This window comes from Atta cephalotes, assembly GCF_000143395.1.
Source record: "Atta cephalotes unplaced genomic scaffold scaffold00041, whole genome shotgun sequence".
NCBI classification, from domain to species: Eukaryota; Metazoa; Arthropoda; class Insecta; order Hymenoptera; family Formicidae; genus Atta; species Atta cephalotes.
The window spans coordinates 1399624-1416483 of NW_012130105.1; the positions used below are offsets into that span (position 1 = coordinate 1399624).

Sequence of the window (16860 nt, forward strand, 5' to 3'; positions counted from 1 at the left end):
GAACAGAAGCTTTGCGAAAATCGTGTTTATGATCTTATATATATAATTAGAAACTTTTCTTACTGTACTTTTGTACTTATATATATATATAAAACAAAATTTATGCAAATAAAACAATTTATAATGTACATTTATAATGTACAATTTTTCATTTTTACTTATTATTAAGAAGTAATATATAATGTATTTTAATTATTACATATCTTTTTAGATAAAATCATTTGAAAAATTTATTTTACAATCTATTTTATTTACTAATAAATTGCTAATTAATGTTTATTTTCTAACAATAAATTTTTTTAAAAAAGATCTCACTTGTACGAATACTTTCTTTGCATTCACTATGTATACATACACTTGCTACATATGTAACATATTTTTTGTATAAATATGATTGAAATGTTATGAAAGAGGTGTGATCACTGTGATCATCCTGATTATCGCGGCGCCGGATATCACAGATGTGTTTAATCGGTCATTCCCGATGATTATCATCATTATCATTAAGGTTCCTCTTTCGAAAACGACGCAATATCGGACGCGTCGTCAAACTGTCGGCAACGCAGTTAAAATTTTCAAAACTTACGCAAGACTTACTGAGCACACAAATAGTTCCGCGTGCTTGTCTTAATTATAAAACTGATATTATGCCTTACATCGTCTAAGTATTATGTCACTATTTATAAACGTGCAATGCCATTACGCATATATATATATATATATATATATATTATATCTATAACGTACATTTTAGATTAAATTCAAGCCATAAGGCCTTTTAAAACGAGCATAAAAATAAACAAGTTTTGTCCATTTAAATTGAGTATTAAATTAATATGGAACAGAAGATAATCAATATTAAATATAACGAGGCAAAAATCTTAAGTCTTAAGTCTTAAAAATACTTCGCTTAATGATAACCACGCCTTCGTTGCTGAGACGTAATTATCGCGGATGTTATGCGTGTCTAATATCTTATACGCCGACTCTTTCGCAACTTGTAAGTTGTGCGAGCAGCTGAACGGGTTCTCGCCATAAATTATTAGGAGGAAGCACCGGAAGAGCCACCGGGAGAAAGCGCTTCCGTGGACCCGATTCTATCCCACAACCTGTTCAAGACTCAAGAAATTATAGTTCATTACGTCAAGTCGATACGCGCGAGATTAGGAGATGAAGAGATGTTGGCCACACCCATTGCGAATGAGATCGTCACGGAAAATCGATCGCGCATCTTAAGGCAAAATTGGTATTTCCACAAACTTGGCTCGACTGAAGAAGGTTTTTGTCAAAGAGAAAACTGTGCGTGTGTAAACGCACGTATCTCGTGTATCAAAGGTAGAGGAAAAGGTGAAAAATATAATTCGCGTGGGCGCGAGGGACACGTATTTTGCGTATAATTTTTTGTGTTAAGTTTTTATCTTTATAAATTTTCCGATGCCTTTATTGTAGATAAAAATTTCTTGAATTACAGCTCTTCTGCAAATTTTTAACTTTCTATTAAATTCTATTAAATTCTATTTTAATAACGTGGTTTTAAACAAGAATTATTCTGATAATTGTTCCATTTAAAGTTAAAATCGATTTTCCTTTGGTTTTTTTATATTACATATCTAAATATAATATTATATATCGCTCTCTTATTTCAAAAGTGATTCAAAAGTAAATTAAAAAAAAACTGAATTACTTAGAAAAAGGGAAGAACTATTTTTCAATTTGACAAAAAATTATTGACTATCCTTATCCAGAAAACTTATGCTTACCGATTATTATTAAAAGATAATTAATTAATTACTTATTTGGAGCACTGAAACAACAGTGTTTTTAATACTTAAATAAAATAATTAATTACTGTCTCTCAGTATTAAATTGTTTATAATATTCTGTCAGTAAATATTAGATTTCTATAAGAATAATCAAATTAATAATATTGACAAAAAAAAATATATTCTTAACATCATTAAATATTATTTTTTGTTTCACAAATCATTCTTTTTTAATTGTGATGATTTAGATAATTTTTTTTAGATACCACGCTTTTTAGTTGTAATGTTTTTGACAATTTTTTATGAAGAGTTAAGTTAATTTACTTTTGATAATTGATGGAATAATATTTATACAATTCATTCATGATACTCAAATAATTCGAAAATGATGTTTTTTAAATTATGTTGCTTTTTGAAGTAAGAGAGCATGAATGTTAAATATTTATTGAAGTCATTGACTGAATTTATTTTCTTAATCCGCATACTCATCATAGCTTTCCTGCTTATCGAGCACTCCTCCTGTGGCCGGAGAAAATCGAAAGTAGAAGTAATTCTCAGAGAAATAATCAGGATATTCACATATCCGCCACGTCCTAAAGTTTATATTAAGTACGATACTCCAGTGGAAACGACTTTATTTAGATTGTAGAAATTATAAATCACTCTGTCACGACCGCTGCGTCGTAGTGCCAATTATATCCATACAATTCGACATACAGACTTTAAAAACAAAACTATACCGATTATTGTGGGTTATGTAAACGGAAATAAGCGAGATTTATGATCTCTTCTGGAAACGCTCTCACGTCTTTTTGAATTGCAGATTTCTGTCAATCTTGATAGACAGCGGACGTGAAATGGGACTATTAGACTTCATTTCAAATATATCTTTATCACTGATCTTCGACGTAAAATAAAGTCGAAATAAAGTCGCTTAGAAAATCGATAGGATAAAATCCATTTTACATTCTGAACTCTCATCAATTTCCAGTCACATATTTTTAATCGAGCAAATCTGCTCCGAACTGGAATTCACATATAAATTAGGATAAATTGCATATAAGTTAATAGAAATTATCGAATTGTATAAAAGATTGAGGTCGCATAGTCGCATTCAATCAAACATACAAAAACCAGCAAAAATAGAAAGATCTTCGAAATAACAAGAATGCATAAAACAGAGACATTGGAAATTAGTGTTGTAAACTGTGCAGTATTTCAAAAAATTTTTTAATTAATCATATTTGGACATTTACATTAAAAAGTGATCTGTGTATCATGTTTCGAACTTTTTAGCCATTTTTAGCAAACAAATTGAAATAATGCACTAATAGTGTACACTGGGAAAAATGTTTTGTTCTATGAACCAAAATTTTGTTGTAACAATAAAAATTTGATTGAAATATATTGAACAAAAATTTTTAGTCAAAATATACTGAAAAAAATTAATTTTATGCAAACTGTTTATTTGCATTTATGCAAATTGTTTATTTGATGCAAACAAATATTTTTGTTATTTATAAAGCAGAGAAATTATTTTGCAAAAGTAACTAAATTTTTTGTTATGTAAATAACTTTACTGTTAAAAAATGCCTCAACTAAATAGTTTTGCTGAAGGCAATTAAATTAAATTTTTTTTTCTAATGTATGTTTTATATGTTTAATTAAAATTAAAATTATCTACGCGATCTTAGTTACCTTAATTTTATCCTGCGGGAAAAAAAAATACAAAGCAGTCTGTGCATCTTTTTATTTCACACATTAAAATTCGAAATAAAAAAAAAGACGATATTTATGATGAGGTATAATCTTTCCGAGCGATCTATGAATAAGAACTAGATACACTTCCAGGGTCGCGATGGAAAGATATCACGCCTCGACTTCTTTCGCCTTGTAACAGTCATAACTGGACGTGGTGGAAATAAATTGCGAGTGCATAGACAATTATCGCTCTGTGTCGAAGAGAAAATGCGTGCTTTTATACGCCGGGTGTTTGAACGTTAAATTGGCCGTTTCGGGGACGACTCTGATAAAACGGAGGCAAGAGGCCACGAGACGAGAATCGCGTTGGAAGCAATTGCGAGATAATCTTCGCGAGGAGCATAACTTTCTGAAACACGATGCGACTGAGGCTCGCAATTTTTTCCTTTCGCGCTCATCTCGCCACGGCGATTACTTTTATTACAATTAGCCGCGGAGAAAACTCGTTTGAACTTCGTACCGTAAAAAATGCTTAAGTAGATTGTTATGACCACATTCACGCCGCGTTTATGCAAATGTACTTTTCTTCGGCCCATTGTTGTATGCGATGTTACGCGCGTCTCATTGAATGAAACAAGCGGATGCGTCGTGACGATGGAATGCGTATATATTCGTGTATCAACAATCTTGATCAAAAAATTGTTAGATATCTGTATTTTTTTTATTTATATGAAATTCTTTTATCTCCATTGTTATCTATTGGTTACCGGCATTATACATAAATTCTTGAAATAAAAGATAATTTACAGCATATATCAGTAAATAAATCGGTTTTATTAACCATAAATCTTTTTTGAATCATTTTTGAATTAAAACTTTAAATAATAGTTCATAAAGTACTTATAATATTTTTAGCTAAGGCTGTTTAGATGAACAACTCATTACAGATGAATATTCATTGTGAAAATGTCAATCTTTACTTATGAATAGTCAGATGTGAGCAAAGTATCGAATGGATATAATCGATGTTCAATCCATAGACGTAATAAGAATAGATTGCGCATTCCTATCATTATCGGTTTAGACAAAATGAAATAACTTGCTCTCTCTCTCTCTCTCTCTTTCTCTTTCTAAAATATCAAATTTAGGAAGGCTGATAAAGAGTTGAAAGATATATTAATATATTTATTTCTTTCTAGCAAAACATAAAAATTAAAATCAAAGAACATGTAGTGTTACATTTATGATTATTGTAAATTTTTATTTTAATATGATTTAATATAAATTTTTCATATAAAAGTTTACAGCTATCAATAAGCTATCTATCAATGGAGCAGTGACGAATAATAATTAAAAAAGTATTAAAAATATCTTATTTTTATTAATACTTAAATATATTTATATAAATATATTTAAATTATACTTCTATTAATAATTAGTTTTCTTATTGATTTTATATTATTTAGAATCATTTATTCAAAATTAATGAAATTGAATTTTATTTAAGTTCTGCTTTCGTTCAACTCTTCTACGTTTTCTTACGATTAAAATGTACAAAAAGTACGATACGAAGATGTTAAGTTTCCCACATGCATTGAAGTTCTCTATTTCTATTTCTATCTTTCTCTTTTCCTCTTTTCCTAGAATTGTTTTAATAATTAAGTCTTTTCCGCGCTGCAAAGGGCTGATCCCTCCAAACAAATTCGGTCAGCTGGAAGCTCGGCTTTGTATTCTTTTTCCCCGCCGCGACGCAAATGCAAGTAGATTGAGTAACCATCGCCGACAATTGCCGTTCCCCCCGTACTGTTGGTGTCGTGCGAGAAATATTAATACCTTCCACTTCCTTCCGGAGAACACCCGGCATGGGTCCCCCTATACGACGCACCGAATCCGAATCGAAACTCGTTTACGTAGCCGCATGTATATGTAAACACACGCGATCTAAACAACGCTGCGCCATCGACAAACCGAGGGCGAAAACCCAAACACTTTTTGAACGCATGCGGTTGAACGCGTGCGAGAGGGTACAATTAGCGGCTATACATGTATTCTTTCGCCGCAACGAGTTACATACAATACCTCGGTGGATGGATGCTCCGCGAAATTGCTTACGGTCTATATACGGTGGTAAGATTTAGGTTTCGTTTTAGCGAAGAGGAGAAACGTCGAACTGTGTGCAAATCACGACGCAAAGCTGATTTTCCTTGACTCTCAGCAGGCACAGTTTGCTTCTTTCTCGCGTCTAAATATGTTTGTTAGGTGACCCGATTCTTTCCTAGCAGCTTTCGCAAATTAAAATGATGATTTTCGTATAGTCCTCACCGCGATAATGCAAGGAATATCTATCGTGGCGATCGCCTTGTAAATATATATCGCTAGATGATCAGCAGATCGGATTGTGGTTTACATATCTCATTGTTTTAAATGCGCATACAATTGGCCTTTTTTGAGAGAGTTTCTAAAGTTACAAAAAAGTAATCTTTTCTTTAATCATATTTTATTTCATTTAATTTTACAGTAATTAAACGAAGAAGAAAGAAATGAAAGGAATTAAGAATATTGCTATTTTGTATTAATATATCATTATAAAAATTAATATATCATAATTTTATTTTTCAATTAATTTTTCTTCGTTGCAATAGAATTTAAAAACAGCTAGATTTGGACATATTGCTGCGTTGATAAAAAAATGACATATCTCAAAATTAGCAACTTTTAACTTTTTAGTAGAACATTTTTAAATTCTGAATTGAAACAATGTTTCAATTGAAATAGTAAATATGCGTAACTTCACTTTCTTTCTGTTATACTTTCATCTATATTTGTTCTTTAAAACTATGTCATGAGTTTTCAAAATTTGAATACTGCAACTCTAAAGCTAATTTTTTACTTGTGTCACCTTTATCAACGCAGTGATATTTATATGCCAATGTTTCTGAGGAAGTTAAAGGGATACGGGAAAAATAGTGCGAAATCAGGTTTTTTGTCTGTCGCAGTGAAATGACTAAAACGACACGTGCTCTTTTATAATCCTGTTATCCTGTTACCTACATGCACCTTGGCATAGTATTAGTTTCAGCAGCTTTGCATATGAATGATAAAAAAATTATTCTATAAGATTTGCGCGAATTATCTATTATTGCGTTATTCTCTTCATATTGTCTTTTCGAGCTTATAACCAGAGATTAACCTGATTAATGAAATTTGCTCGATTTAGACAATTTTCTTTTGTAATTTATAATTTATGACAGAATTCTATTTATAATTCTATACGACTATAATAAAACGAAAAACATTTGAAAAGTCAAAATATATGCATATATATAGAATACAAAGTATATGAAACTGTAAGTTAAATTGTATCTTAAGTTATGACATAAAAAATAAATCATAATTTGCCTGAAATTTTAAATACTTAATGCTTAATGAACAAGAAATGTTTAATTATACGTTGAAATAAATAAATATAACATATTAATTATATTATATATCGTTATACATATTGCTATAAAATTATTTTTAATATTTTGTAAAAAATTATGACAATATGACGAATATAACGCTGCAAATGTTTATTATTACTTTATTTTTTTCATTTGCGCGTGGCATTCGAAGAAGCGCCATCAACAATCGAAATCAAAGGCGGAAGCTGTTAACGATAACGGTCCTTCAACATTGAGCGTGATGTTCGTCGTAAATTAATGTTTTCATTTACTTATCAGACAGAGCTCGATACCTCTTTCGTGAACCCGATAATCATCATTTTCCATAACCAGTTATATGAAAGCGAGGCTGTTTCTGACGCATAAATTTTACATTGACTGGTCTTTTATCTCTTTCCCTCAATGAATGCACCAATTTTATATTTAAAAAAACAGTAAAAATTGTTATATTTTTGTGGGAATTTTATTATGATTCTTACAATTCTCACATTCGAATAATAAAGAACAAACAGTTTTGCACAGACTTTACCTCATTTTCACTTTTACATCATTGGCAAAAATCTTGTGAAGCACATTAAAAAAGGTGAAAAATTATGCATTGACAAAAGGGTTAAGTTAGACAGTATCTCCTTAAAAGATTACAAACACGGAAGAAAAATATTTGTTGAAATATCTAAAAATTTAATTAGACAAATCTGAAAGTAATTTTATTGAACAAAATAATTATATAGGTCACTTAAACTGGTTGCTATAATATTGAAACTTTTTGCAGTATTGCTTATCGTGCTTAAAATTCCTACGTTATAATTATTTTGATAATTTAACAAAATCAGTTTTATATATAATAATTCTTCAAAACTAGCTAAATTTTTAGATATTTTAGAATAATACTTTTTGTGCACATGATAAAGATTTTTTTAAGCTGCGTAAATAGCTTAACAATATTTTTCTCTCTCTTGTAAATCAATTTTCTGTAAAGATAATTATAATCCTTCCACAATATCTGTGCTTGATGTATCAGCCAGTAAGAGATATTTTCTCCATTATTTCTTTCATGTTGCAAGACCTACATGAAACTCGACAAGATTTTCTCGTGTGGATAGCGGAAACAAATTGCGCATTTAAGGATTAGAACGGCTTTCCCAAGATTGTAGGTATCTCTCGCGTTACATCGCAAGACAGATAACTAATTCCATGTCATTAGCATACATTTGATGGTTGATCTCAGCGCGATTAACATGCGTTTCTCATGCGTAATACTTGATTTTCGTCATGTTTATATATTCTTTATAGTGATTATGATAGACGACCGCTTGTGTTGCGGTGAACGCCGCCTGCATGCCGGATGGAAAACCGCTGCAATTACTAGTCATCATCTACGAGCCGGAAGCGATGACTTTATCCGATTTTACACGAGTCCGTGGAAATGTATGGCAATCGTTTCGCAAAAGCCCGGCAGTCGCCCGGCGATCGCAATTGTAATTGAATCCCGTTGGCGTACAGCCAAGTAAGAACGATATCTTAGTGAAATCATCGATGATGACAGAAAACCGCGAACCCACGAATATGGCTTTTGATCTTCCCTGCTTCTTCGAGCGCAGTTAATACAAAAGAAGTGATGCTTTGTTAGTCGTTTCGAGAAAACCTTTATAGAAATCTAATACTGACTAATACTGAAAGACAATAATTACTTGCTTATTTTAAATATTAAACCACTGTTCAACACTTTTAATACTCCAAATAAGTAATTAATTATACTGTTTTTCAATAATAAATTGGCCAGTATTAGATTTCTGTAAAAGAAGACTCGAGGATCAAACATTACTAAAAGTTAAATAATTATAATATGAACGTGATTCATTAATAATTTAATACTACAAGGAAATAATAGTTTTTGTCAAACTATATAAAAATTTAACTAGATACAGACCTAAAAATAATTTTATTGGATAATTTTATTAAGTATAGATGACAATTATTGTAATAAATTTTAACATTTTATCAATCAGTTTGAGCGTCCTACATAATTATTTTGATCCAAACAAAATTATATTTTCAGATCAGTATCGCTCAATTTTTAAATATTTCAACAAAACCGTATACAAATTAATTATATACATAACGAATAATTTAATGATACAAATTATTTAATAATAGAGAAAAGCGAAATTTTATGACACATCATGAAAATTAACAAATTAAAGACTGCGATAGCTAGAGAGGAATGCGAAAATGGTGAATAAGCAGCTGTAATCATTTCAAGAATTAATGCCGATGAAATTACAAGCTTATAGGTCAATCTGCTAATTACATCATAACTTGTCGTTTTTCAAGTGAAAGAGTACAATTATTAATATACTGAGTAGCTCATTCAGTGTTAAATACTTGGAATCTCTTTCCTTGGATTCTCTATGTTAACTGTAAGCCGCCGTTAATCAAGTTCATACGTATACGTGTGTGTTTCAGGTGATTACTAACGGTCTCAAGTGTGACTCGGACGACGTCGACGGTTTGACAAACGGTGAGTCACTTGAAATAATTCTTTCTATCTTCCCGTCTCGCTGCATTTTTTCTTCCTCATTCATTCCATCGTAATGAGACGCAATCAACGATGACAATCGTACGAGATTAGATTCATTCGATACAGTCAGTGGGGTACCTTAGTTTCATTGACGAAATCCCACAGCATAAAGGAGTCGTCAATGAGACAATTTAGGACTGTACGAAAGTTTTTTGACCTTATCTTTTAAATTTTAATCTACATTAATCTCTAGAGGATTGAGTCTATTTTTAAAAAGTTTTTTTACAACTTTTCTTTGGGTAAGATTTACAATTCATTATTTCATTGTATCCTTGCCTCAAAATATTATATTTTCAACGCCATTATGCCAGTGGCTTTCCCGTTTTTTAAAAGTCTTGTAAAAGTTAATAAAAAAGATATTGTTGTTATTTTAATTACTACAAATTTATCTGAAAAATCTTTATTCATCAACAATTTGCATTAAATAATCATTAAGGATTTTGATAAAAATTAAAATTTATTAGGAATAAATGCGAATAAAGTGCGAATTATCTTTAACTTATTTGTTAATATGTAGTAATATTTTTAATGACGAATGATAAGCAATGAAGTTTTGTTTTTCTGACTTCTGTGGTTGCTTTTATTTAGTCACTTAGTCTAAACGATAACTTTCACAATTTAACATACATAGTTTATTATCACCGGCTCTACACTATTTTTACATCAGTGTTAAGTACTTCGTGAAACTAATGTTTCCCTTCTCTTTCTTTCTAGAAATAGTCTTAATAGCGTACGAGATGCATGAACTACATACATAAAAAAATAAACGCGATTTTATTTAGAAGAGAAACGTGACATTTATGTACTACTAATTACTAATTATTAATTATTATTCTAATTGGATTCTCATATTCGGGATGTTTTGCACTTCTGGAAATTTATAGCTCTTAGTTTTTATAACTCTGGCTATAATTTACAGTGCGGTTTTCCACTCGTAAATCAAGCGCGCCATACATTGGCGTATTTATTACCGCTTAGAATTAGTGAGACACGTGTGTATCTAATTGTGTCGCGTTCGATATGTTATTTTCACAAAAACCATAGCTATTTTCATCGATAAACTCGCAATACTTGCTCGCGGATTTATTCCTTATTTACAAATATATTTATCCGGTTCTTGAAGATCAAAAGATCTTATTTTTAACAAACACATATTTATCTCTTTTTGAATCTCAATTTCAATTTCAATTCGTTTAATTTAAAATCAAATTTCTATTTTTCTGCAGAATTAAATGTATAATTATTATTCTTTTACTGTATGATAATGTTAAAAACAATTCAAGTATTTAAAAAAATATTGCAAATATTGGAATTCGAAATCATTTATGTTTTATTTATTTGTTTCTAACATTATCGCATAAGAAAAATTTCAAAAATACAGATATCTGCATTTTTGTTTCATAATATCAATTATCCTTTTATAATATCATTAATATTTAATTTTGTTATAATAAAAAAATATTTAAAAAATTACTTATCAAGCTTTCAAAAAAAATGTCTCTTCGATTGTAATCACTGCGCCAGAAAGTCAAATGTGTTACAGATGCGTGTTAACGCTGCTAATCTATCTACAAATTATCCTGTCGTACTTCTAACCTCCTGAGATTATTTAGGGCACAAAGCTCGACAGGGAGTAGTTCGCGCTTTTACACAGGGTGTCCTATAAACATTTAAGAGTAGATTCCTGAGATCATTTTGAGATGAAAATTCTAATATCAAAATAACAACAAAACCTCAAGAATATACAATAGTTCTTGAATTATATAAATATATAAAGTTAGCGAATCATATTTCATACCACCTAAAGTTCACAGATACAGGTGTGATTAGTGCGATACAACACAGAAGCCACTTGTATATAGCATCTGGATTTCCCGGATAAATAACATAGAACAGAAGCGAAGATTGATGATTCTCGAGATGCCTCATGAGGTAGAAAGAATGTTTTTTCTCGTGACGTAACATATCACTTATCCTTGTCCTCGGCGAGATTGCGACGGCCCTGACTTTGCCCTTCGGTCGCTATCATCCCGAGCGAGTGCCAGCGGACGAGCACCGCGTGCGCTTGCAACAACGCGACGACGATGATCCGGCCGCATTTTCTCACGCTACTTCAGCTGCTCCTTGCCAGTGCAATGATCTCCCTTCCGCGGCCGCACATCTGCCTGAAAATTACATCTCGAGCTGACTTACGCGCGTCTCATCCTCTTCGTCCCGCTTCGCTTCTTCGCACACGACTCGTTAATTTGAGATCCGCCACGTCATCCTCATGCAGATTCCCGGCTCCTCTCTCGGGGGGTCCGAGATTAATCCCTTCGGACACACTTCGTTCAAAATTTGAATGACCCCACACCGTATAATTTTCTTATTGTATATCATTGTATCTTATTGTATATCATCATCGTTCATTTATTATCGACAAACTTCATTTAATTTTCGAGCAATATGAATTGCTTAGATAATTTTTCCCCTGATTTCGTGATTTGAATACATATGTAATAACAATGTTATTACTTATTATTTTATTCCAAATTTAAGATTTAACTAAGATTAAACAAATTTTGATACTAATAAGGGACGAAGAAATGTGTCATTAATTTATTTTATAACAAAATAAAAATAATTAACGCGGGAACACTTTAAAGTTGACATAATGATTATTCATTTATCACAAAAAGACTGACGAATAAAAGATAAAAATAGAAGAAATATCTGAATAAAAGCAACCATTATTTTATTTTATAACAAAATTAAATAAACGGCTTTTATTTAGATATATTTTTTCTACTTTTATCTTTCATTTCTCAAAATCTTTTTTCGGACTTATAGACTTTTTTTTTTACAATTATTATGTCAATTTTAAAGACGCCTGCGTTAATTCGCAATGCTTCTATTGTTGTAAGTTCGTTTTCTATGCAGTTTTTATTTAACTTGGAAATCAATTGCGTGTAGCGATGATAAAGTTAGGTAAGCTCGGCGGTGAAAGTAGGAAGGAGGAAGTGAATAGGGATACAACGGAATATCGCAGGTCCGTATCGCGTCGCGGATTATTAGATCATTATGTCATCTTTGATTTAATCCGCGGTCAGACTACATAATAAGGCCGTAAGACGATCAAAAGCATAAATGACCGCGTTGCTTATGATGAGTCTAATAAATCTTCCTCCACCAGGATTCAAGGATAACAGTAATTATCGCTGCAATGTGCGATACGCTGATAGTTTCGTAATTAGATTTTAATTATTAATGAATAATTAGCGATTATACCGTAACCGCGATTATGACTTTAATTGTTATGACTTTGACCACTGTATGGTTTCACTCGAGTTTAAAGTCTCTACAAAATACGCGATTAAATACCGAACTCATTTAACGAGAGGAGCTAATTTTTTTTAATAAACTAATAAGAACTTGTTTGATGGCTCTGCAATATCATTTATCATCATGTATTTTCCATGCTTATGATTACATTATTTTTCCTCTCACTTTTTCCTCTCAAGTTTTTTTTACGATCTAAATTTTGCCATGTAATCGCGATTAAAGATAACGAAAGCTTATCGTTTTATGGATTTATTGCGAGGAGCTTCAATACGATATTTAATTATTAAATTATATCTAACAAAGGTGAAACATTCGGAGATTATACGGGATAATTTATTCGAGAACTTATCAATACGACATTCGTGAAGCATGTTAATAATTTGATCACTTGCATTACATTAATTTAGTACATATTAAAAGCTGCTGTACAAGAAATTAGTCAAATTAAATGTAAAAGCATATAAATATTTTAAACGGTTTAAATGCTCAATAATAACATTGCCATGTATATTCAACAGAATATACATTTATTATTTCACACTGTCAAATTTGAAAATTTATTTACCTACATTTAGGTCTGCAGGATTTATAAATTCTGTGTAATGCGAATCACCATACACGGAAAGAATGACTGTATAATAACGAAGTATTTATTAAAATTTAGTTACATACAGATCTAAAAATAATTTCATGTGCCATCAAAATAATTATATAGGAATCTTAAACATAACAAGCAATGCTATAAAAAGTTTTGATATTCTAACAACCAATTTAATCGTTCTACATATTGTAATGGTTGAGAAAATTATTTTTAGATCTGTATCTATAGTTAAATTTTTTAATTTTTACTTCAGCAAAACAGTTCTTTTCGTATAAAATTAAAAAGAACAGAGTTGATAGATAAATGTTTTAAATAATTAAATGTTTAGTATAATATTGTCATGTTATTTAATAGAATATATATTTATTATTTCATTGTCAAAGTTAATTATACTACTGCATTTAGATTCTTTATATAAAGCAGTCTTTAATATGTAGTAACCTAGTGTAAAGTGAAATCACGATAAAATTAGAATAAAGAGAGATACTCAGATAAAATTTTACAATCTCTTTTGATAATCCTTTATGGGCCAGTCTTATCAACTTCGATTCAAACTAGAATGACTTATTAAATTTCAGTACTCCCAACTGCAAAACAGAAAGCATAATTTTCTGGCATGGTGAAAGTAGGACTATTTAATAATAATTATTATTGCTGCATGTGTGATATCAAAGTACATAAAATTAATTATTTTAATTATTTTAATGCGATTTTAATGTCGTTCTTCACAGCTGCCAGAAAGTTATGTTTTTAATTTTGCAGTTGTCAGTATTGAAATTTAATCGATCAAGTTAATTGAAATAAGTGAGATTGGTCCTATACCTTTATATTCTCCGATAGTTTGCGTTAAACTATCCGAGATTGCCGTGCCGCCATCGAGATCGAAAGTGAGAGTTACTGTTTTTGCTTATCGAGAAATCGAGGAAAGTGTCGTTGTAGAGGATATATTTCGCGGCTGTAAACTTTCGATTCGGATCTTGCAAACGTCCGTTATTATCTTGTGCACATGTTCCCTCGTTTCGCTTCGAGGTAAGCGATCACGGTTGATGTTACCGCATGAGGCTGTAAAATACGCTTCGCTCCGCACGCGATTAATGACGCGTCGTGCCTCGCCGGACGTCCCGGGCGCGAAATTCACTTTCCGCTCGTAAAATCCAACAATCCGAATCCGGTCCGGATCTTCTCGCGACGATAATAAAAGCTGCCCACGTCGAGAGAGCGCTTTACTGATGGCCCGCTACGACTGTCAGATCATTGAATGGAATAAAACTGACGAATCAGAAAAATGCTCGATCGGACTTCTCGAAATGTCTGTTGTTGTGGAATTTTATTATTTATTTGTAAAACGATATAATTTCCTGGCAAAATTCTGCTTTGACTGAATATTTTCTTCGAGTTTTTTAAGTCACAGCTCATTTGTCGGAACGTAAATAATTGGGACGTTTACGTTGTGATTTTGACATCTACAATGAGGGTTTAAAATATAAAATATTAAGATGTAAAACTTAAGTTTTCAATTTTAAATCATAAGAAATTAATCAATTAGTTGATTATTCTTCTCCCATTTGATTGTGATTGGTCAATTTCTTACGAGCTTAAAATTTATAAGATTTACATCTCATTGATGTCATGTTTAGATTTTCTTCCGAAATTGTATTGTTCTCATTTTCTGAGATCATATTTTCATGTTTCTGCATCTCCGAAATTTTTTGAAGGAGATTTTATTTTGAGCCTTTTGATTTCGCAAATACCTCGATTATATCCTTTTTATATTTTATTGAAAGATTCTACTATAAAATATATAAATTTATGTGTATAAGCATTTCTATTTATTGTAGAAAAAATAATTCTTGAATTCGAAGAAATATCGAAATAAAGATATCGATTATGCCTCTATTATTGTCGCAAGTAGAGAGTAAGATTAAATGATTTTGAGTAAATTCTGGCAATTTATTTGAAATCTTTAATTTGTGATTATACAGCACGTGTTGTGCAATGTCATTTAGTCGAATCGAAATGTAATCACGTGTAATAATAAAAGAATTATATCACCGTGTGACTTTACGCGCACGGTAGATTGAAATTCAATCATTTCTATTGAAGTGCAATAAAGTGGTAAACATGACACATGCACTCTTATATAATCATGTTATCCTGTTACCTGCGTGCACTTTCTTCGGCTTTGTATTATCAGTCTCTTTTCAGTTCTGTGTATGAATGGGTAATAAAAGAGCACTCGACAAAATGCGATACATGCCGTCTTTTACGACTTTTCTTAAGGCATCATATATTTTTCAATCTCGAGATTTCGATAAAGTTTGTAAAAATTTAAATTTAATGCGTAGATATTAATTTATTTTAACTGCACGTTATAATGTGAACAATTAATTAATTATCCAAGCAACAGAATTAAAATTTAATAATCGTTAGATTAGAAATCGTTAGCATAGAAACTGATAAACGTCATAAAAACTATTTAAATACATTATAAAAATATTTAACGTTATTAATATCTATTTTAAATATAAATTATTTATTTTATTAATAGTTGTACTATAAATAAAAATTTTTAATTTTTTATCTTTATATCGATAATATTATTATTTCTTAAAAAGATATAAATAAGTAAGATGATATAAATAAGTAAGATAGATAAGTAAATAAGATATAAATAAATAAGACATTAATATTATATTGATTTTTCTCTATTCACATAAGAAAAATCTTATCGGTGGCTTAAGTAAAGAGAAAAGTTAATCGTGAATTTAATTTACGATCAAGTTGTAGAAATTTTTATTTCTAAAAGCGTACATTGGTTTATCTCTCGTGGGGTCAGTACTTCCGTATATACATAAGTATTAAGTTAACTTATGTTGCAATCTCTTGTAAATTGAATCGGGATCAGTGATTATTTTCTATGCGAAGTTGACGATGCACGACATGCGTAAGTAGGTGATCGCGTAACGGGCTTCCGATTTCGATTGTCATGTATAACGTCATCTTTCTGTACATCATGCTTCGATAAACCTAAACCACTATTCGACGAAAATACACGGAATATCAAGTAGAATTAAAACATAAAAATTGACGTCCATTATTAATTTATGTGTAAAGAAAAATTTATGATATGAAATAATCAATAAAGTTTTTATTAAATAAACTGTGTACTTTCTAGCGGGAACATAGTTTTAACTTAGATTTCACAAAAGTGATACACTCGTCTTTTCAACCAAAAGTTCATTACGTTTTTGATTAAAAGTATTAATGTAAACTATTATTTAAATGTAAACTCGACGGTGCAGCAAAGTATTGCAGCTGCAATGAAGCAATTAGTAATCTTGTTCTATTGAGAAATTTTTTATGACACGTGATTTGAATATCTTTTGACATTGAAGAAAGATTAAAAAATGAAATATACTTTCCGTCATTCATCATTCAATGATTACGTGC

At 30.7% G+C, this 16860-nt stretch overlaps 1 protein-coding gene across 1 annotated transcript in view; it reads left to right on the forward strand.

Moving 5' to 3' along the window:
- The window catches only part of LOC105622184, a 53034-nt gene that overhangs the window by 30415 nt on the left and 5759 nt on the right, over positions 1-16860 (forward strand). Inside the window, exon 2 of the mRNA XM_012203614.1 lies at positions 9374-9428. Coding sequence (XP_012059004.1) covers positions 9374-9428 — 55 coding nt within the window. The remainder of the gene's footprint in view (positions 1-9373; positions 9429-16860) is intronic.